At 37.7% G+C, this 22,597-nt stretch overlaps 1 protein-coding gene across 3 annotated transcripts in view; it reads left to right on the top strand.

The window, feature by feature from the left end:
• The window catches only part of REPS2 (RALBP1 associated Eps domain containing 2), an 85,014-nt gene that overhangs the window by 48,745 nt on the left and 13,672 nt on the right, over positions 1–22,597 (top strand). For all 3 annotated transcript variants that reach the window (XM_088144894.1, XM_088144893.1, XM_088144895.1), the window contains 3 exons: positions 1,408–1,544; positions 9,097–9,155; positions 16,616–16,693. In XM_088144894.1, coding sequence (XP_088001020.1) covers positions 1,408–1,544; positions 9,097–9,155; positions 16,616–16,693 — 274 coding nt within the window. The remainder of the gene's footprint in view (positions 1–1,407; positions 1,545–9,096; positions 9,156–16,615; positions 16,694–22,597) is intronic.

Below are 22,597 nucleotides of genomic sequence, written 5' to 3'. Positions count from 1 at the left end.
TTAATCCTAGCCCCAACTTTTGAAAAGTCCGTTTTATCTATCAGAGTTGCAGTTGCTAAACTATGCCTTTTTTGAATTCAGTTTCAGAAAAGGTCCTGAGTGCCTGGGAGCGTGAACAGCATTTGGGTCTAGTTGAGTGGAGTCCCCTTCTGGGTTTCTTAAAATTATCCCTTTTGGTTCATCTTTTCTATATTGGATTTTGGCTTCTTTTTTTTTAATGATGTATAATTACTTTTTGTTAATGTGTATTTTTGTTATATGCCTCCTGGAGTCACATTGGTTGAATTGGTGGCCTTATAAATGTGTGAAATAAATAAATAAATAAATAAATAAATAAATAAATAAATAAATAAATATCTGCCTGCAACTCCTCAGAACAGGCACACTTTTCCTATGATTGTTCAGTAGCTACAAAGGGTAGTCACACAATCCTTGGAAAAGACAGCAGTGCTTGAAAGAATTACAGATGGACACTACATTTGCAGTCCTGCACATTCCAAAGTGCTTTCTGATATCAGATACAAAATGTTGCACAGCCCTACTCTGAATGTGTTGTACCTCATGTGTTGCTTGTTCATGCTTTGCGTGTATTCCCTGGAAACTTGCTACTTCCAACTTAAACAATTTCTATCCCATAGTAATTTGCCAGATACTAAGCTGAGATATATTCAGAAAAATAAGGGTAAAAAGTCAGAGTGAGATGAACAAGTGTCTGCGAATGAATGAATGAATGAATGAATGAATGAATGAATGAATGAATGAATGAATATATATTCATTCTATATGTATAGAATTGAACAGTAAATGTATACCAATTCTGCTAAAAATGAAGTCCTGGTTTGGAGTAATAGCACTCCAGTTGCTCTGTGGAACAGTCTCATCTTGTTTACTATTATACCAATCATCCTTAAGATGAAGACATTATTTTAATGAACACCCATTTTTGTGATTCCTTCAATTCATCATTAAGGAGGTATTGGTGAATCACGCAAAGCAGTTCAATTTCAGGTGAGGTATCAGGGTCCTGTCCAAACATGCAAGTAAGGACATATCAAATTTAATTAATAACTTCCAACTTCACTGTGAGCCAGTTTGGTGCAGTGGTTAAGGTACAGGACTAGGACTGAGAAGACCCAGTCACTGGGTGACTTTGGGTCAGTAATACATTCTCAGCCAAGTCTACCTCACAAGGTTTTTTGTGTATATAAAATGAAGGGACTGTCATGTCAACTGTTTTCAGCTCTGGATAAAAGGTAGGATATATCCTTGACAAGCCATGAATAATAGTATAATGAAAAAAATAATAGTATAATGAAAAAAAATGAGTGCTTACTTGGAACAGTCTTGCAGTATGAACAAAAACCATCAATAATTTTTATTTTTTCAATTTCGTATTTTTCCTCTGAGGTCTTACTCTAGCACATCTGTTGAAGATGCAGTGAACGAAGGGGGAGAACCACCAGCTCCTCCACCAAGACCTCAAAAATCACATTCCAGAGCTTCCTCCTTAGACTTAAATAAAATTTTTCAGCAAAATACACAAGGTAAGCTGTACAAGCTTTTAAACTTCCTCAACAAGGGGAATAACAATTTAAAACTATATGCGCCAAACATCTTCCCTATTTTTTCTGTAGCGCAGTGTTTCTTAAAGTGTGCTCCTAAGACCCCTGGGGGTCCCCCAAGACCCTCTCAGGAGCCTGCAAAATCAAAATCATTTGCCAGCCTATGCTGAAAAATAATACAATATTAAAATTCCATTAAACAATCATGAGAAGTGGTAGCGGCAGCAAATGGGTCAGTTTTAAGTTTCAATAGGTAAATATTGATAAATATAACCTATACAAACAAAAGTTCTTTTGGGGTCCTCCATAATTTTTAAAAGTGGGAAGGGGTCCTGAGAGAAAATAGTTTAAGAAACACTGCTCTAGTACATGGAGTGTTCACATATGGAATCTCTGATAACTGCAGTCCAGTTGACAACTTAATATATAAATGAAACATGGTAGAACTAATACCACATAGAAATTATGTACCATCAACTGTGAACTTTTCAGTGGAGTTGCTGGAGACACTGACCCTTTTAGCAGAGTAATATGCAAATGATAAATTAAGTAATGTTATGCATGTACCAGTTTTTATATTGTTATGATAGTGCATTGTTGAAGATAATAAAGTTTTGTTAATTGTCAAAACAACTTTATCCCATTTTAATTCCTTGACTGTACCACATGATGATCAGCTATTGCAGCCTCTTAGGTACCTTTCTGTATAATATATCAAGAATCCCTCAAATTCTTGGTAGTTCCAATATATTGCCAATTATGTATGAGCAAGTATGGCTTAAGAGAACATAATTGTAGGTTAGCATAGTTTAGGAAGGCTGGTGGTGGTGATGACAATGATGGTAATATCCAGAAGCTTCAGCTGGTCCAGAATGCAGCCACGCGAGCTATTTTTGGGGTCCGAAGAAAAACCATATAACACCTTTGCTCTGTGAACTGCATTGGGTACCAGTTTGCTTCTGGGTCCAATTCAAGGTGTTGGTTATCACCTTTAAAGCCCTACATGGCATGGGGCCAGGCTACCTGAGGGACCGCCTCGCCCCCACGATTTCAACCCGTCCCACCCGATCTCACAGAGAGGGCATGTTCCGGACCCCCTCGGCAAAAGAACTTTGACTAGCAGGTCCAGAAGGCAGGCCTTCTCTGCTGTAGCCCCCGCCCTTTGGAACATCTTGCCCCCAGAGGTGAGACAGGCCCCCTCACTCCCAGCCTTTCGGAGGGATTTGAAGACCTGGCTCTGCCATCTGGCCTGGGGCGGGGAGGGAGGTTGTCAGAAATGGGGTTGGCTAGCCCCCTAGAGGCCTAGTGTGGCTTCCATCAGCCTCTTGGATTTTTTTTCTCTTCTTTCCATCTGTGTAGATGTGTTTATCTTTTTATAAATTTTAATCATGTATTTATTGTTTTAACTTGATGTAAACCACCCAGAGTCCCCCACTGCGGGGAGATGGGCAGGGATAAGTCTATGTACTGTATAAATAAATATTTTAAAAATAAATAAATAATAGCTCTCAGCAAGTGTCTAGATTTTTTTTTAATTGGATTTAACTTTTTAAAAAAATCTTGTGAAATAGTTGGATTTTTTTTTTTTTGGCAGTAATGCATACATCACCAAGATTAAAACAAAAAAATGCTGGCCGTATTTCTGACCACGCTGACTTTATTACAAGTTAATAAAGTCAACTTGTCAGTCAATCCATAAACCCAAAACAGTGTTTGGGAAGTAACTCATTTTTCTCTCCAGCTTTCCAGCAATTATTTACATTAAAAAAACTCCAACTTACATCTTGTAAACTCATAGACTTAAAGTACAGTGGACTGAGGGGAACGATTATGCTAAATCAGAACTTCTGTTATCTGTATACAGTGTATACTTATTTAATAACAATGATATTTGACCTGTATGAAAAATAGTGATTTGTTTTCCATACAGTATTCTCCATCCAGCTTATATTTGGGAAGTGTGTATATTGTTGTTGTTGTTTAGTCGTTAAGTCGTGTCCGACTCTTCGTGACCCCATGAACCATATTGTGCCAGGCCTTCCTGTCCTTCACTGCCTCCCTGAGTTTGCTCAGTTTCATGCTCATTGCTTCAGTGATGCTATCTAACCATCTCATCCTCTGCCGTCCTCTTCTCCTTTTGCCTTCAATCTTTCCCAGCATCAGGGTCTTCTCCAAAGAGATCTCTCTTCGCATTAGGTGACCAAAATATCTGAGCTTGAGCTTCATTATCGATCCTTCCAATGAGCAATCAGGGTTGATTTCCTTTAAGATTGACTGGTTTGACCTCCTAGCAGTCCAGGGGACTCTCAAGAGTCTTCTCCAGCACCACAGTTCAAAGGCATCAATTCTTCGGCGCTCGGCCTTCTTTATGGTCCAGCTCTCACAGCCATACATTACTACTGGAAAAACCATAGCTTTGACTATGCGGATCTTTGTCGGCAAGGTGACGTCTCTGCTTTTAAATATGCTATCTAGGCTTGCCATAGCTTTCCTCCCAAGGAGCAAGCGTCTTTTAATTTCATGGCTGCAGTCTCCGTCTGCGGTGATCTTGGAGCCCAAATAAATGAAGTCTGTTACTGCTTCCATTTCTACCCCTTCTATTTGCCAGGAATTGATGGGTCCAGATGCCATGATCTTAGTTTTTTTAATGTTGAGTTTCAAGCCAGCTTTTGCACTCTCCTCTTTCACCCTCATCAAGAGGCTCTTTAGTTCTTCTTCACTTTCTGCCATTAGGGTGGTATCGTCCGCATATCTGAGGTTGTTGATGATTCTCCCTGCAATCTTAATTCCGGCTTGTGATTCTTCCAGCCTGGCATTTCTCATGATGTACTCTGCATATAGGTTAAATAAGCAGGGTGACAGTATACAGCCTTGTCGTACACCTTTCCCTATTTTGAACCAATCGGTTGTTCCATGACCGGTTCTAACTGTTGCTTCTTGGCCCGCATACAGATTTCTCAGGAGACAGGTAAGGTGGTCTGGTATTCCCATCTCTTTAAGAATTTGCCACAGTTTGTTGTGATCCACACAATCAAAGGCTTTTGCATAGTCAATGAAGCAGACGTTGCCCGTCTTTGGAATTGGAACATAAACTGACCTTTTCCAATCCCGTGGCCACTGTTGCGTTTTCCAAACTTGCTGGCATATTGAGTGCAGCACTTTAACACCATCATCTTTTAGTATTTTAAATAACTCAGCTGGAATACTGTCATCTCCACTAGCTTTGTTGTTAGCAATGCTTCCTAAGGCCCACTTGACTTCACTCTCTAGGATGTCTGGCTCAAGGTCAGTGATCACACCAGCGTGGACATCAGGGACATTAAGATCTTTCTTGTATAGTTCTTCTGTGTATTCTTGCCACCTCTTCTTAATCTCTTCTGCTTCTGTTAGTGTGTATATGCTATGTTGCAATTTGTAAATTGCTGCAGTGAGCAACAACAGCCACAACAACTTCTACTACAACCACCACATGAGCAGAGTTCTCCATGCTGCCATCCATATTTCTGTTTTGTGTACCAGAATAGGACAATCTCTAATTCCATTATTCCTACTGACAGGTTTTGCACTGCTCTTACTGCTGCAAACTGTGCAAAGGGTTGTTTAATTTTTCAGACAGAAGAATTGATACATGCCAACAATTTGCCACATGTTGCCTTCCTGTGCTGTATTTCTTTTAAGTGTGCTGCCCTTAATAGTTTGATCAAGTGAATTAAATTAAGAAAGGAGCAGCTCAGTTAAGTCTTTCCAGGTTTAAATTATTGGATAAAAAGAATCCAAACTCATCCATATTATCTTTAAATTTCCGCTTAACTTAAGAGTTGTATGCATTGTAATGTGTGCACAATATAACTGAAATCTTTTCATCATGATATATTAGCATGGTGCAAGAGCAAGTTAATACATAACTGCATTTTATTTAATTTTCCTTATTGCAACTGCAGGTATACCTTTAAAATGATAAGTGCTGAAACTGTTGCAGTAAAATATCAGGAAAATTCTACAATTACTTTTAATTATATCACAAATATTTGAGAAAAAATAAAATTCTGTTTTAATTTTGGGTTTTATTTTATTTAGAATTTGAACACAGAATATTCAAACTTGATTATGAAAAGACATAATTGAGAAGAAAAGAGAATACAGGGCCTTTTTATTCACCTAATGTAAAATAATATCTTGGAGCATACATTAGTATATATTTACCTTGCAAATACTATTTATATATTTATTTAGAAAATTTATACAACTCCCTATCTTAAATACATAACTGTCAGTGGCAAACAATACCTAGAAAACAAAAATTTTAAAAAGAAAATTAAAACAATCCAATACAAGAAATGATAACTGAAGCAGTACCTAACAATTCCAGTGAAACAACACACGTATATTGGGCTCCCCTATACCTGGCCATCCACCTTGCTGCTGGTCATCCTCTTCTTTTTCCTTCCACCTTTCCCAGCATTAGAGCCTTCTCCAGAGAGCTAGGTCTTCGCCTAATGTGTCCGGAGTAGGATAATTTGAGCCTGGTCATTTGCGCCTCGAGTGAGAACTCTGGGTTGATTAGTTTGATGATCCATCAGTTTGTTTTCATGGCTATCCATGATATTCTCAGGAGTCTTCTCCAACACCAGAGTTCAAAAGCATCAATGCTCTTCCTATCCTGCTTCTTTAAAGTCCATCTTTTGCTTCCATAGAGTGTCACAGGGAATGCCATGGCTTGCATGATTCTGATCTTTGTAGGTAAAGTAAATTGTGATATTTTTCATTTATGTGTTCTGGGATTATACCTAATAAAAATATATGTTCAGTTCAAATTTTATTTTTGGATTTTCTGAATATTTTGGTGTATTTTTTTCCTGTACTTTTGAGTTTTGTTTTTTAACATAACCACCACATATTATAAAATGTTCCTTCTTTATTATGGCATTTCAATATTTTTTATTATATGATTTGTCTGTCTTGGTAACTATTGACACAGGGTTACATATAATACATTTTTTGTACAATTGACACAGGGTTACATATAATACATTTTTTGACAGCCAATTTGATGTAGTAGTTAAAGGCACCAAGCTAGAAACTAGGAGACTGTGAGTTCTAGTCCTGTCTTACACCCAAAGCCAGCTGGGCACCCTTGGGCCAGTCACTGTCTCTCAGTCCTAGGAAAAAGGAAATGGCAAGCCACTTCTGAAAAACTTGCCAAGATAACTGCAGGATTTGTCCAAGACAGATTCAAAGGCACAAAAATTAAAATAAAAAGCGCCCTGTAGTTATTTCTTTAAGGTTTTGCATCCACTTCAGCATACAATTTTTACAGTATTTGTTATGTAAAAAATCTCTGGATCATATTTTAATAACAATTTATATATACGTTCTAATAGGCGATCTTGGCTTTGTATGGACATTTCAAATTCTGTCATCTTTCTCAAAGTCCCTCTTTCTTTCTTGAGATCATTTTTTATTCTTCCAGCAATTTGTAAATACATCAGCCATGGTAAATTCCTATCTTCTTAAACAGTTCTTTAGTCTGTTTTCTAAGTCTGGATATACCATACTGGCATATGTGATTAAATCTTGAATACAGAGCAGTTTGTATTCAAAAGACCAACCAGAGTGCAAACTTTAGCTTATGATCTATTCACTACCTAGGGGGGAAAAAGAACCAGCATTAACAGCACTGAACTCCCTGCCTATTATTTTTGACCAACAAACTCTTAATAAATAAATTCAGATTTTTGCTTACATGCTAAGAATTCTGTGCCTGAATATAATACCTAAGCATCACTACTTTGAAAAAAGTCAGATACTCCGAAACATAATTTATAAGTATTTCATGAATAGCTTACATTCAGATTTTTGATAGTCAGACTTGTTGGTTCTATGTGCTTTGGTTGCTAAAATGCTGATGGAAGCCATTATGAGTGGCATACTTTTCAACTGGAACATTCTGTAATTGTGTCAGTGCTTCAGAGGTATGACATATCAATCTGTAAGTAGCAATTGCTTTTACTCCCCTTCCAACTTGGGTCTAGTTTATGTATCCAGTGGAGATTTGCTTTAATTTCTGTCAGTTTCAATTCCTTTGAGATTTGTCCTTTAACTATACATTTCCAGAGGATTGCTCATCTTGGGTTATACTGTAGCTCTCTTTACTGCAGTAATAATCAGCTATTGACTACTCAAATAATGGTTTAAATGAAAAAATAAAGTAAGTTGACATAAGTGCGTAAATTACCAACCTGCTTCACTTCGTACTATCTTCATATTGACTTGATATTGACTAAGATGCTTCCCATTACTTGCAACACAGTGAAGAAAAACTTGCACCATCCTGACTTCTGTGAAATTGGAAACCATTTCTCAAAATGCAGTCAGATTCAGTGACCTTCAGAGAGAGGTCAGCAAGGTTTTTCTAACCAAGGGGAATATGTAGAAAGAAATACCGATGCTTTATTTCCCATGATCAGAGAAAATGAGAAAGAATTAAGTAATAAAACCCAAACAGAGATTACAATTCAAAGAAAATGCTAAAAATGCCATTCCAGAGTTTGTAGAGTTCTTACAGGAAACAAATGACTTAGCGCTGAAAATGCATATTAGGTAAGTAAAAACAACAACAACCAACCCAAGTTGAAAAATTGAATAACAAATCTGCATCCTTGCAACAGCCATTACTTAAATTTAAAATTGAGTTTACTTGAATTAAAAATCTGACATAATCATATTTTAGATAATACTTCTGTTTCTCATCACCTGTTGCTTATACTTCTAGCACCCATGAATATTTCAGCGCACCTGCAAATTTATAGCATTTCCCTGCAGGAAACACTATCAACTTTTCCAGGCAGCTATAGACCTATAGATTTCCTATAAGCATACCTGTGGTACCATATAATTAAGCAAGACTTTGCATTATATCTAAGTATATGTTTGCTTTCAGTATCTTTACTGTCATTAAATGACAATGTGAACCTATGTGAATATTAAAAATGTATGAATCTGAAATTGGATCTGCATTGTACCATTTTGATACAATAGTAGATACTACTGAACATTTAAAAGCTTAGGATTTTTTTTTCTTGGTAAATTACTCATACATACATAATAACAAATATTATTTTACTCATTCATTCATTCAAAATTATCCCAGAATACCTAATTATACCCAATGATTTTATGCATGCAATTTTACTTTTTCGCATAATCTCATTTCATTTTATTGTTCTATAATGTTGATATTAAAATTTGGCTTCGTGTTATTTTTATTTCCTCTTTAAAGGAAAAAGTGGGCTTACAAAGAAGGCATGTGTGCCTTTTGCTGAAACTTAACTGAATCTGTGTTGATTGTGTTGTATTTAATAAAAAAACATATATAATATACATATATATATTGTGGAAGACAGAAGTATGGCAACAGATTGTTCAAGTTTATATTATTAAATTAATTTGTATGAAGAAGTTAAATTGTCCTGATAGGTACCCATAGTTACCCATTACATTCATATATGTTGTTTTTGTTCTTTTGTTTCAACAGTTAGATCAGGCTGGATACCACCACCACCTGCTCTACCTCCAAGGCCCTTTGTATCACAGGTGTGTCAATAATTTCAGCATGATATTATGCTTAATATCTATCTTAAAAGGGAAAAGTAAAAAGTTTTTTTTCCTTGCCCAAGCATCCATTCGCCTCTATTGGCACCCATCAGAGCATGCAAGACAAAGACACCACTGTTAAGTATAATTTTAGGAAATGCCCAGTAGTTAACTTCAACAATAACATCTTATAGTTTAAAAATAATTGTATTCAGAGGCAAAAGTGGATAGAAAAAATGTTTCCAAATAATTTGTTATCAATTCAGTAATTATTTTTCCAAATAACCAGAAATAGGAGTGGTGAAATCACTGTAAAAGAGAAGCATTTGGTTAAATAGAATAGAATCTATTCAGTTAGACTATTTCCAATAGCAAAACAGTTCTGAGAGGGGCTTTCAATGGGCAACTTATGAGCCCTTCAGTTCTTCAGAAATCATTAAGCCTAACTCTGATCTGAATTTTTTGGCTCTTACCTATTTTCTACCTACAATCTACCTATTTCTCTCAGGGTATATTACTCATTTGCACTTAGGCTACAATAACTAAGATTTGCAAATAGTGACTGAGCTTGTTCTCATAGGTTGAAGTAATAGTAGTAGTAGTCTGAAAGTCCCTGCAGTTTTGGGGAAGCAGTTAGCCATTGCTTTCTTTGGAGGGCTGAGAGAGAGTGACTGGCCCAAGGTCATCCAGCTGGCTTCATGCCTAAGGCAGGACTAGAACTCACGGTCTCCTGGTTTGTAGCCTGGTGCCTTCACCACTACACCAAACTACAGGTGAAACTCGAAAAATTAGAATATCGTGCAAATGTTCATTTATATCAGTATGGCAACTCAAAAGGTGAAACCAATATATGCGATAGATGCATTACATGCAAAGCGAGATATATCAAGCCTTACTTTGGTATAATTGTGATGATTATGGCATACAGCTTATGAAAACCCCAAATTCACAATCTCAGAAAATTAGAATATTACATGACATCAATAACACAAGGTTTGGAAATAGAACAATATTGGACCTCTGCAAAGCATAAGCATGCATATGCACTCAGTACTTGGTTTGGGCCCCTTTTGCAGCAATGACTGCCACAGTGCGGCGTAGCATGGATGCTATCAGCCTGTGGCACTGCTGAGGTGTTATGGAAGACCAGGATGCTTCAATAGCGGCCTTCAGCTCCGCTGCATTGTTCGGTCTCATGTCCCTCATCTTTCTCTTGGCAATGCCCCATAGATTCTCTATGGGGTTCAGGTCAGGCGAGTTTGCTGGCCAATCAAGCACAGTAATCCCATGGTCATTGAACCAGGTTGTGGTACTTTTGGCAGTGTGGGCAGGTGCCAGGTCCTGCTGGAAAATGGAGTCAGCATCCCCATAAAGCTCGTCTGCAGAAGGAAGCATGAAGTGCTCCAAAATCTCCTGGTAGACGGCTGCGTTGACCCTGGACTTAATGAAGCACAGTGGACCAACCCCAGCAGATGACATGGCTCCCCAAATCAACACAGACTGTGGAAACTTCACACTGGACTTCAAGCATCGAGCATTGTGTGCCTCTCCATTCTTCCTCCAGACTCTGGGTCCTTGGTTCCCAAATGAGATGCAAAAGTTGCTCTCATCAGAAAAGAGGACTTTGGACCACTGGGCAACAGACCAGTTCTTTTTTTCTGTAGCCCAGGTAAGACGCTTCTGACGTTGTTTGTTGTTCAGGAGCGGCTTGACAAGAGGAATACGACATTTGAAGCCCATGTCCAGGATCCGTCTGTGTGTGGTGGCTCTTGATGCACTAACTCCAGCCTCAGTCCACTCCTTGTGAAAGTCCCCAACACTTTTGAATGGCCTTTTCCTGACAATCCTCTCCAGGCTGCGGTCATCCCTGCTGCTTGTGCACCTTTTTCTACCACACTTTTCCCTCCCACATAACCTTCTATTGATGTGCTTTGATACAGCACTTTGGGAACATCCAACTTCTTTTGCAATTACCTTTTGGGGCTTTCCCTCCTTATGGAGGGTGTCAGTGATGGTTTTCTGCACAACTGTCAGGTCAGCAGTCTTTCCCATGCTTGTGATTCCTACTGAACCAGCCCGAGAGACCATTTAAAGCAGGGGTGTCAAACTCAATTGCACAGGGGGCCAAAATCCAAAACACACTTTAGGTCGCGGGCCGAACAGGATAAACATTTATTGAACACACTAAAACTAAACTTTTAAAACTTTAAAACTTTAAAAACTTAACTTTTTTGAACATAAATATGAATAAAAACAGACAGGAATATTATTCCGGAATAAATCAACTCAAACCTTAAATAACTCATGATATTTTGCTCTCCAAAATATATCCTGTCTAAATTATACAAGTTAGAAATAAAATAAACGTTAAAAGAACAAACATTCAAATTTCTTTACTCTTATGTCATTTTATATAAAAAATAAACTTAAATTTTAAATATCCCAAAAGTTTTTGCTCTCCATAAAAATATATCCTGTTAAAATTATACAAATTCAAAATATGAACATGCTGCATAACAAAACCTGGAAATATAAATAAAATTTGTGCTTTTCAGCAATAACAAATCAAATCATTCAGTTGTCTTTGCTCTTATGTCATTTTATCAGAGCTGGACGCCTAGCATCTTTTTTTGGCAACAAGTTCGTTTATATTTGGTGTGAGGTTCTGTGTTGTGGAGATTCTCAGGATGGACTACAGGTGCTCATCAGTGAGACGACTCCTGTGTGCTGTTTTGTTAGTCTTCATCACTGAGAAGAGCTTCTCACACAGATATGTGCTACCAAACATGCACAAGGTTCGAGCTGCATGTATTTCTGCGGGAATGGAGTGAATCGAGCTGCTGGGGCATTTCTGCGGGAATGGAGTGAATAAACTCTGCAGGCCATGCAGTGTCGTACTTTGCCTTCAGTGTACCATTACACTGCAGCTCAATCAGCTCCATCTGAATCTGCACAGGTGCGGTTTCCACATCGACGGCAAATGGGTTGCGAAGCAACTCAAAATTCTTTTTTTGTTCTTCAAAATCACCAAAGCGCCGTGGGAACTCAGTGCGCAGTGCGCTCAGTTTATCAGCAAAGTGCGTGTTTGGGAACACCGTTGTGCCGACTTGGTTCAACATTACTTGGCAACAGGGAAAGTGGGGCAAGTTGCACTGGTGCATTTGTGTCTCCCATAAAAGCAGCTTCACTTGAAATGCCTTCACTGTGTCATACATGTCAGTGATCATGCGGTCACGTCCCTGGAGCTGGAGGTTTAAGGCGTTGAGATGAGCTGTTATGTCAACCAGAAATGCCAACTCACATTTCCACTTTTCATCCCTAAAATTAGTGGAGTCTTTTCCTTTACTGTCCATGAACTGACAGATTTCGTTGCTGAGCTCAAAAACTCTGTTGAGAACTTTTCCCTGACTTAGCCAATGCACCTCTGTGTGATAAGGAATGTCAGCAAACTCTGAATCTATCTCCCGCATAAAGGACTGAAATTGCCAGTGATTTAAACTTTTAGCTTGGATAAAGTTTACGGTTTGTGTTACAGTGCTCATTACATTGTCCATCTTTAGGACTTTGCCACATAGTGCTTCCTGGTGTATGATGCAGTGATATGCCGTTAACTCACCAGTACAGTTCTCCTCCTGCATCTTCACTCGCATCCTTCCCACTAGTCCACTTTTTTCACCACACATAGATGGTGCTCCATGTAAGTGCAATAAGTTTGTCCCAGGGCAGTTTCATGTCAGTTATACTTTGACATACATTTTCAAAAATGTCTTTTCCAGTCGTCCCGTGCATCGATTTAATGTCCATTATTTCCTCTGTAACGTGCAAATTGGAGTCCACTCCACGGATGAAGATGGCCAGCTGTGCAGTATCAGTCATGTCAGTACTTTCATCCACAGCAAGAGAGTATGCAATAAAGTCTTTGCTTCTTTCACTCAACTGTGTTCTTAAATCAGTGGCCATCTCACAAACTCGATCAGCAATCGTATTTCTACTCAGGCTTACATTTGCCAGCATCTGCTTTTTGTCTGGAAATAAGATGTCAAACACCTTGATCATGCAGCTCTTCAGAAATTCTCCCTCGGTAAATGGCCTGGCTGATTTGGCGATCTCCTCTGCCACGATAAAACTTGCTTTCACAGCAGTTTCACTTTGTGATTTTGCACGGGTAAAAAATGTCTGCTGAAGTGTCAGATTCTTCTTTAACTCTTCTGCTTTCTGTATCTTCTGCTCTGCATTCAGGTCTTTCAGGTTATCCTGATGTTTTGTCTCATAGTGCCGTCTTAGATTAAATTCTTTAATTACAGCCACATTAGCTCCACAAATGAGACACACGGGTTTACCGGCAATGTCAGTAAACATATACTCAGCCTCCCATCGGTTTTTAAAGGCTCTGTTTTCAGAATCAACTTTTCTCTTCGGCATCGTGAGGGCTAGCTTTGCAATAACTTGCAGCATCATAAGTTAGACTTGATTAACACGGGAAGCGTTTGGCAAGGCAGCTGAAGCGCTGCATTATGGGATCTGTAGTTTATTGTGTTACCAGCGCTTCATATCGCCGGGCCATTAATAACAATAATATATAAAATGATCTTGTGGGCCGGATATAATTACACGCCGGGCCGGATGTGGCCCGCGGGCCTTGAGTTTGACACATATGATTTAAAGGCTCAGGAACCCTTTGCAGGTGTTATGGATTCATTAGCTGATTAGAGTGGGACACTTTGAGCCTAGAATATTGAACCTTTTCACACTATTCTAATTTTCTGAGATTATGAATTTGGGGTTTTCATAAGCTGTACGCCATAATCATCACAATTATGCCAAAGTAAGGCTTGACATATCTCACTTTGCATGTAATGCGTCTATCTCATATATTGGTTTCACCTTTTGAGTTGCCTTACTGACATAAATGAACATTTGCACGATATTCTAATTTTTCGAGTTTCACCTGTAAGTCTCAGAACTGTTTTGCTATTGGACATAGTCTTTTAAAAGTATATGTCCAATCTATGTAGAAGGCTAGAATCTGCTTTATTTCTGAAATAATAATGTGATCAAGGGCTACTCACCAATCTCTGTATCACACTGATTTCTTTTGTTTTAAGAATGGTTACGCCTCTACCGTAGATTTTTTTAAACTGGGAAAGCAAAAGGACCTCTGTGACAGCCCTTCTGCCCACATCACACTTCAAACATCCATTGTTTCCACCAGCTAAAAATATTTATTAATAATTAATAAATATTAATTAATAATATTAAATAAAAATACTCCATTCTTTTATTTAAAATCAAATAGACAAACAGAATACTTTAACCTGTAAAACTGTGTAAATTAACAATCCTAATTGTAATTTTGCAACTATAATTTTTGCTTATACAAATCATTAAAAAGGCATCTTTACAGAGGTTGATCAGTATGGGGATATTGACAGCAGTACTGATCCTGTTAGTTTTATGTTAGTTGTATATTCAGGAAATGTTTCCATGAGAGTTGCCACTTGGTGACAATTTTCCTTCTATATTTAATGTTTTCTCACATTCCCTTGACTTCTTGCTATCCTTTTCCTACAGGTGAAACTCGAAAAATCAGAATATCGTGCAAATGTTCATTTATGTCAGTACGGCAACTCAAAAGGTGAAACCAATATATGAGATAGACGCATTACATGCAAAGCGAGATATGTCAAGCCTTACTTTGGCATAATTGTGATGATTATGGCGTACAGCTTATGAAAACCCCAAATTCACAATCTCAGAAAATTAGAATAGTGTGAAAAGGTTCAATATTCTAGGCTCAAAGTGTCCCACTCTAATCAGCTAATGAATCCATAACACCTGCAAAGAGTTCCTGAGCCTTTAAATGGTCTCTCGGGCTGGTTCAGTAGGAATCACAAGCATGGGAAAGACTGCTGACCTGACAGTTGTGCAGAAAACCATCATTGACACCCTCCATAAGGAGGGAAAGCCCCAAAAGGTAATTGCAAAAGAAGTTGGATGTTCCCAAAGTGCTGTATCAAAGCACATCAATAGAAGGTTATGTGGGAGGGAAAAGTGTGGTAGAAAAAGGTGCACAAGCAGCAGGGATGACCGCAGCCTGGAGAGGATTGTCAGGAAAGGCCATTCAAAAGTGTTGGAGACTTTCACAAGGAGTGGACTGAGGCTGGAGTTAGTGCATCAAGAGCCACCACACACAGACGGATCCTGGACATGGGCTTCAAATGTCGTATTCCTCTTGTCAAGCCGCTCCTGAACAACAAACAACGTCAGAAGCGTCTTACCTGGGCTACAGAAAAAAAGAACTGGTCTGTTGCCCAGTGGTCCAAAGTCCTCTTTTCTGATGAGAGCAACTTTTGCATCTCATTTGGGAACCAAGGACCCAGAGTCTGGAGGAAGAATGGAGAGGCACACAATGCTCGATGCTTGAAGTCCAGTGTGAAGTTTCCACAGTCTGTGTTGATTTGGGGAGCCATGTCATCTGCTGGGGTTGGTCCACTGTGCTTCATTAAGTCCAGGGTCAATGCAGCCATCTACCAGGAGATTTTGGAGCACTTCATGCTTCCTTCTGCAGACGAGCTTTATGGGGATGCTGACTCCATTTTCCAGCAGGACCTGGCACCTGCCCACACTGCCAAAAGTACCACAACCTGGTTCAATGACCATGGGATTACTGTGCTTGATTGGCCAGCAAACTCGCCTGACCTGAACCCCATAGAGAATCTATGGGGCATTGCCAAGAGAAAGATGAGGGACATGAGACCGAACAATGCAGCGGAGCTGAAGGCCGCTATTGAAGCATCCTGGTCTTCCATAACACCTCAGCAGTGCCACAGGCTGATAGCATCCATGCTACGCCGCATTGCGGCAGTCATTGCTGCAAAAGGGGCCCAAACCAAGTACTGAGTGCATATGCATGCTTATGCTTTGCAGAGGTCCGATATTGTTCTATTTCCAAACCTTGTGTTATTGATGTCATGTAATATTCTAATTTTCTGAGATTGTGAATTTGGGGTTTTCATAAGCTGTACGCCGTAATCATCACAGTTATACCAAAGTAACGCTTGACATATCTCGCTTTGCATGTAATGCGTCTATCTCATATATTGGTTTCACCTTTTGAGTTGCCATACTGACATAAATGAACATTTGCACGATATTCTAATTTTTCGAGTTTCACCTGTATATCAATAGAATTCATATTCTGTCCCACATGGCATAATTTGTTTCTTTTTAAACCAAAGTTTGGCTTCCTGTTTAAATGTTTATTGTATTTATTCATTTTTCTTTTGAATTCCTACTTCACTTGAAGGTCTTACGGTTCCCCAAAGAAGAAAACGACTCCAAAATTCTTCTGCAAGTTTAAAACTGTAGTTAAACTTTAACCTGATATTTATTTATTTATTTAACTACAGTTTCTTCTGATCATGCTACATAAAAAGATTGACTCTGATTGTATTCTGCAGATTTCTCTTCCTGTCATAAATACTGAGCCAAGCACTCAACCCAAATCAAGCTATATGAACTTCAGTCTTCAGGAACAGGTAGACTTTTAAATTATAAATATAGAATCAACATGCTTTTTCCTTCTTCATAATTTGTTTTCCCAGGCATGGCATTTCTTTTTTATATATATACATTAGGTAAGAATTGCTACTCTACACTAATAGGTTAAAAAAAAAAAATCAGGTAATTTAAATTGAGATTAGTAACCTAAATTTATTTATTTATTTATGCATACATAAATGTGTTATACATTTATGTATGCATAAATAAATAAATAAATACATGCTGGGCAGAGTATGTGTATATGTATTTGTTTCTTAGAATATAGAGTTTTAATCTGTTTGAATAGGGACAGATCATAGTATAAGGTTGTTTGCCATAAAATTATAAGAGTATAGTTTTAGAAATGAAATGACATAAACTACTGTTAGCACAGAGATGATTCTTCCTTCCTTGCAAGTTATGCTTATAACCATGAATCGTATAAGTAATAGATAAGTCTCTAACTTGTAAAAAGAATGCTGACAGAACATAGTGCATTCATAAGGATGTGCAAGAAAAGACTTGTTTTTCAGCAGCCTTATACACAGAAATACAAGCAATTTCTCACATTATTATGATCAGATGTTCAGAGATGACTGAAAACACTATATTACTGGTCAAGGACAATTTATTCAGTTTTTAATATTCTTGAAGTTCAAAAATATCCTTTGAACTGATATACAAACCCAGGTAAGTAAACAAAGAGGATATACTTTAATATCAGTATGCCTTTGCACCCTTGAACAGCTAGGCAAAGCTTAATCTTAAGGAAAAAGAGATAAAAATGTTTCTGAATCTACGGGGCGTTGTATGACGAAGTTCATTCCTCAAACCACAGAGAGTGGTTACTGTACACCGGGTGTGAGTACAGTGTAACTTTGTAAAGAGCTCCCAATGATCTGAATAAAGACTGAGCAAACAGTGGTAAAACCTTTTCTTTGTACATTGTTGTCTGATAAAGGAAAGCTTTTAACTTTCTCTATGTCATTGCTGCGGCTGGAGAAAATAATACTATCAAATGAAGCATTGCTTTCTTTGATAGTTTTAAAAAACTAACCAAATGTTGGTATTTTGGCCAGGGCTAAAAGCCATCCTCTCCTCTTGTATGCCTATAGGTATTAAAGCGATCAAAATGTTATACATACTAGTTGGAGCTTATAAATCAGCTTTGTACAGAACCGGAATTGTTATACACATATGGGTTACATTACTTAATGGGGTTCTTGGCTGAAAAGAACATACTAAATACAAGTTTAAAAAGTCTGTTTTCAGAACAGAGGAATGATGGAAATGATTCAAAGGGGAGCAGGATTTTGGCATTGCACATTCTTTAGCTTCTTTGATTAATTGTATCTGATTTCTAGACTGACGGGCTCCTTATACTGGTTTCATGGAATTACCACTCTATATTGCCATGGTCAGATACAGTAGTTGAGCTGCATTATTTTAAGGTTGTTGTTATGCATAGGTTATGGATAAGCACTAGGATATGGATATGGATATGGATATGGATATGGATATGGATATATATATATATATATATACACACACACACATACATACATACATACATATATATAAAATATATATAAATTTCTAGGAAAGGACTGCACAGTTTTGCACATCTTCAAATCTGTTGTGTGACTGACTTACTAAAATATATATGATATTTATTTATTTTATTTGCAGGAGGATGGGTAGGAGAGGATAATGGCTCCAATGCTTAAGTTGATTCATTTCAGCAATTGTTAATTTAAAAAAAAAAAAAAACCTCACAGGAATAACTATATTTGGAAAGCCAGATGGCAATCTAGGCCAACGGAAAGAAAGAATGTTTCTTTTTATTTATAATATTATTTAAAATCAAGTTATTCAGTACCAAATTAAGATGGACCTTCTTTCTTTGTACTTTGGGCAGGTGGCCTGTTGTTCTTGTGGCTTCCCAGTGTGAAGAGTTACTTATGCTAGCAACAGTATTAGATGTCATCAAATTTTTGAAATTTTAGATGTTATTATATTTTAGGTAAATACTACCTTACTTATATCTTAGACATAGACTGCTTCATCTGAATTCTATCTATGGTTTTGTGCCAGGTTGCTTTATATATGTATCCTAAATATGTATTAAATGTTATCTAAAGATTTCTTAGTTTTATAAGTGAACATAGGTCACTCATGAACAAACTTCTTGTACTGGTCTAAGACTGTAATAAACTGTGTCTGTCTGTCTGTCTGTCTGTCTGTCTGTCTGTCTGTCTGTCTGTCTGTCTATCTATCTATCTATCTATCTATCTATCTATCTATCTATCTATCTATCTATCTATCTATCAACAGTAGGCAAGGGTACCAAACCCTTGCAGGTCTGTTACCTGCTCTCTACCCCCATGTATTTGGGCAGTGCTGTCATAGAATCTCACAAGACCTGCTATACATAATATGCTTTGATGTCACATAGGTCAGTTTCTATACAAGCAATTAAACTGACAGAAATAAAACCAACAGAAGGAATGGAAATCAGTGGAATAACCTTTCAGTTAGCAGGCCTTTAGTCTATTAATCAACCACAGTGTTTCAGAAGGGCTGATTCCAGCATGAAATTGTCAATTGCTGAGAAAATGTAACAAGTAGAACTTAGCTTCAGGAAATCTTGGAACTATTTTTCTTTTCATTACAAAGTCTGGTCAGTGCTATTGCCTCTTTAAGACTACAGTACACCAAAACACCATTCTTAAGCAACCCATATAGAGATGTGAATGTAACTAATGTCATTATGTGGTCATAATTTACATGATCTGCTCTAATGTAAAATATTAAAGTTAAAATATTCAGTTAATGAACAGAAATAATGAATAACTCTTACATTACTCAATTCATGCTTTACTCTTTCTTTTTTTCAAATTCCCTACTCATTAAGGACCTGTTAGTTACTCAGAACTAGATAATTGACATCCTTTGGCATCAAAAAATTCTGAGAAGTTGAGTTGTCTTTCTGCCTAACACCGCCTAGAAAGTTTAGATTTACCTGAAGTTGCATAAATCCAGGCAATATGTGATTAACAGATTCATAAAGATTCCAGGTAGTGGTGGCAATTATTTTTCTCTCCATAAATTTTGATTTTTGGAGAATGCTTGCACTCTGTAATCCTGATAGCATCTCATCTGAAAAGTGACTTCAAGTAAATATTGTCATTCCCATCACCATTATCCTATATTATTATTGAAATATATTTCTGCAAAGGGTGGTTTCATGCTCTCTTCTTTATAAATGGGCTTCATGAAGTCTTATGCATTTCAGAGGATACATACTGTATATTTACCTTTTGCAGAAATATGCATATATCTGAAATAGAAAGTACTTTTAAAAGATTGTTACAACTGTAAGGATATGGAGAGGAATGGTGCATCGGATTTCAGCAGTAATCCACAGGTAATAAATACAGGATATGCTGATCAATCCTTCCCTCTGAAATTTGGCAGGCCCCGACACTTTTAACCTTCCGAAAAGCACTCAAGACCTGGCTTTTCCCCTAAGTGCTGGGATAGCGTGAGCTAAGTTTAGTTATGTTGCCAGGTTTTTGGTTTCAGTACTTTTTGGTTTTAATATCTTTGGTTTAAATATTTTTATTTTATATAGATGTGGTGTTATTCCTTGGTTGTGAGCCACCCAGAGTTTGGTACAAGATGGGCAGCTATATAAATGTTTTAAATAAATAAGATAAATAAATACTCAGTAACAAGAGAAAAGGCTTTGTCAGCAATAAAATTTGGGGTAAAATTGCTGAAGATTTAAATAAAGGGAAGGTATGATAAATAAATATAAAATTATTTTGCCTGTGTATATTTGGGGAGGGGTTGGAATGGTGAATATAGCTATGTTGGAATAAAGCTGTGAAATGATTGTATGTGAAGTAATAATTGGCTTTGACAGTTTTTTTTTCTTTTGAAGAAAGAGCAAGAGTTAACATAAGCTGATCATAATTGTTGAGAAAGAGAATCCTCTTTGTATAATAAACCTTTACATCTTACCTTTCATTTAAAAAATATTTTGAGGTAGTTAAAAATTAGATATAAAATAATGTATGCTTGCCCACATTTCCCTGGTTAGAAATACAAGGAATAGTACTTTTTCAGACTAGAATTGTTTAAGATTACTAAACATGGAATTTATATCCTGAGAACCTGGGTAAGAGCTGCTGGGCCTGGGTTTCCAGTTAAAGTGAAAGTGATTTGTGGGCCTGAAAGTGCTAGGGGAAGTCACGATCCTTCTGGGAAGCCTGGGTGACTGTAAAACTTTGGATCGTGAACAAGATTGTCATCAATACTATACAGACCATTCACAAAGAAAGTACAAGAAGCAGGGTGAACACAGAAGCCCTCTGGAACAAGAGAATAGGGGGATGAGGACTCTTGCTTTTACTAGCCCTCATGAGACTAGGAATGTGGTGTGAAGGATAACTAGGGTAGCTTTTTATGGAAATAGGTTGTAGTGAGAGTAAAATTAAAGGTGTATGGATCAAGGAGGGTCAAGCTGAGTGGTTGGTTGCCAGACGCCCCCCTTGTCTGAGCAACTGAGACCTTGTCAGTTGCATTACATGGAAGTTGGAAAACGGAGAAGACTTAGGGAATTTGGTTCAGGGTTGCTCTACTGGCCATGTTGAAAAAGGGATAGGGAGAAATGGAAAGATCCAGCAGAGAAATAAGGCAAAGATGTCATATTCAATGAGGATCAGTACGGGATGATAGTATGGGGAAGGAGTGGGTTGACCACTCCAGGGAACGGTGGCCTGCAATTTAGTGCTGATTGCTGCATGGTGGCCTTGTTCTTGTTGATGATGAGATTACTAGAGGTTTTGGCTTCAAGTTATCGCTGGTAAACATGGTTCAGTGTGTAGTAATACCATGTTCATCCAGTATTTACTTGTCAATAAGTGGACTTGGCATGTATGAGCAAAACCTGGTTGGGTGAGCGTCACAATATCAATATATGTCTGCCCACCCCACCCCCCTGGCTCCATGTTATGGTGAAGGTCCTTTCCCAGGGTTTAGAGGCTGTAAAAAACTGGTTGGGAAGAAGCAAGCTGAAGCTGAATCCTAGAAAGTTTTAAGCTACAGTGTATTCAGAAATGATATGGCACTATATCTGCTCTAATGATTACTCTGAATACGATAACATTACCCCCGAAGGTCAGGTTATCACTTGGGGGGTCCTCCTAGATACTCAGTTACTCCTAGATAGGCAGGTAAAAGCCACTGCTTTCCAGCAGCCTGGTTACATCTCCTATATTAGTGCAATGTTCTCTACATGGGGTTACCTTGGCAGAAGCTGCAGTTGGTACAAAATTAGTACAAAATGCAGCAGCCATCTTTTATACCACCTGTGTGGCAGTATAGAAATGTAGTAAATAACTAAATTACTGCGAATCATTTTCCAAGCAGGCAGAGTAGGAGGAAGAATGTTCATGATAAGTTTGCAACTTGAATGTTGTGGGCAACTTGTATAAATTCAGGGCAACCAGGTGCCTTCATAGGCACAATTCATTTCAAATGTTTTTTAAATTAAGACAGCTTGGATTGCCATAGCCAATCATCATGACTAGATTGCATATATGTATGAAGCATCCCTTAATGACAACATAATTAAAAAGTCTGAAATCATAAATGTGTTTGCTTATTAATTTATTTGCTGCAACTTGTGTGCTATTTCAGTCTAATTCTAGGCAGCTGACAGTACAGTACAACCCTGGCATACATGCTTATCTAGGAGTAAGTCCTACTGAACCAATTAGTCTCTCTTTATGAGAAAATAATTTGCTAAAATCCAATTTGTTTCTCTAACCCTCTGTGTCCCAATCTAACAAAACAAAGCACAAATAAGTAGATAAATTATTTCCAGTTTCCAA

Source organism: Python bivittatus, unplaced genomic scaffold (genome assembly GCF_059951505.1).
Source record: "Python bivittatus isolate LINGU-HERP-01145 unplaced genomic scaffold, Pbiv_v1 ctg000350_np1212, whole genome shotgun sequence".
NCBI classification, from domain to species: domain Eukaryota; kingdom Metazoa; phylum Chordata; class Lepidosauria; order Squamata; family Pythonidae; genus Python; species Python bivittatus.
This window is presented reverse-complemented; position numbering and strand designations above follow the sequence as displayed.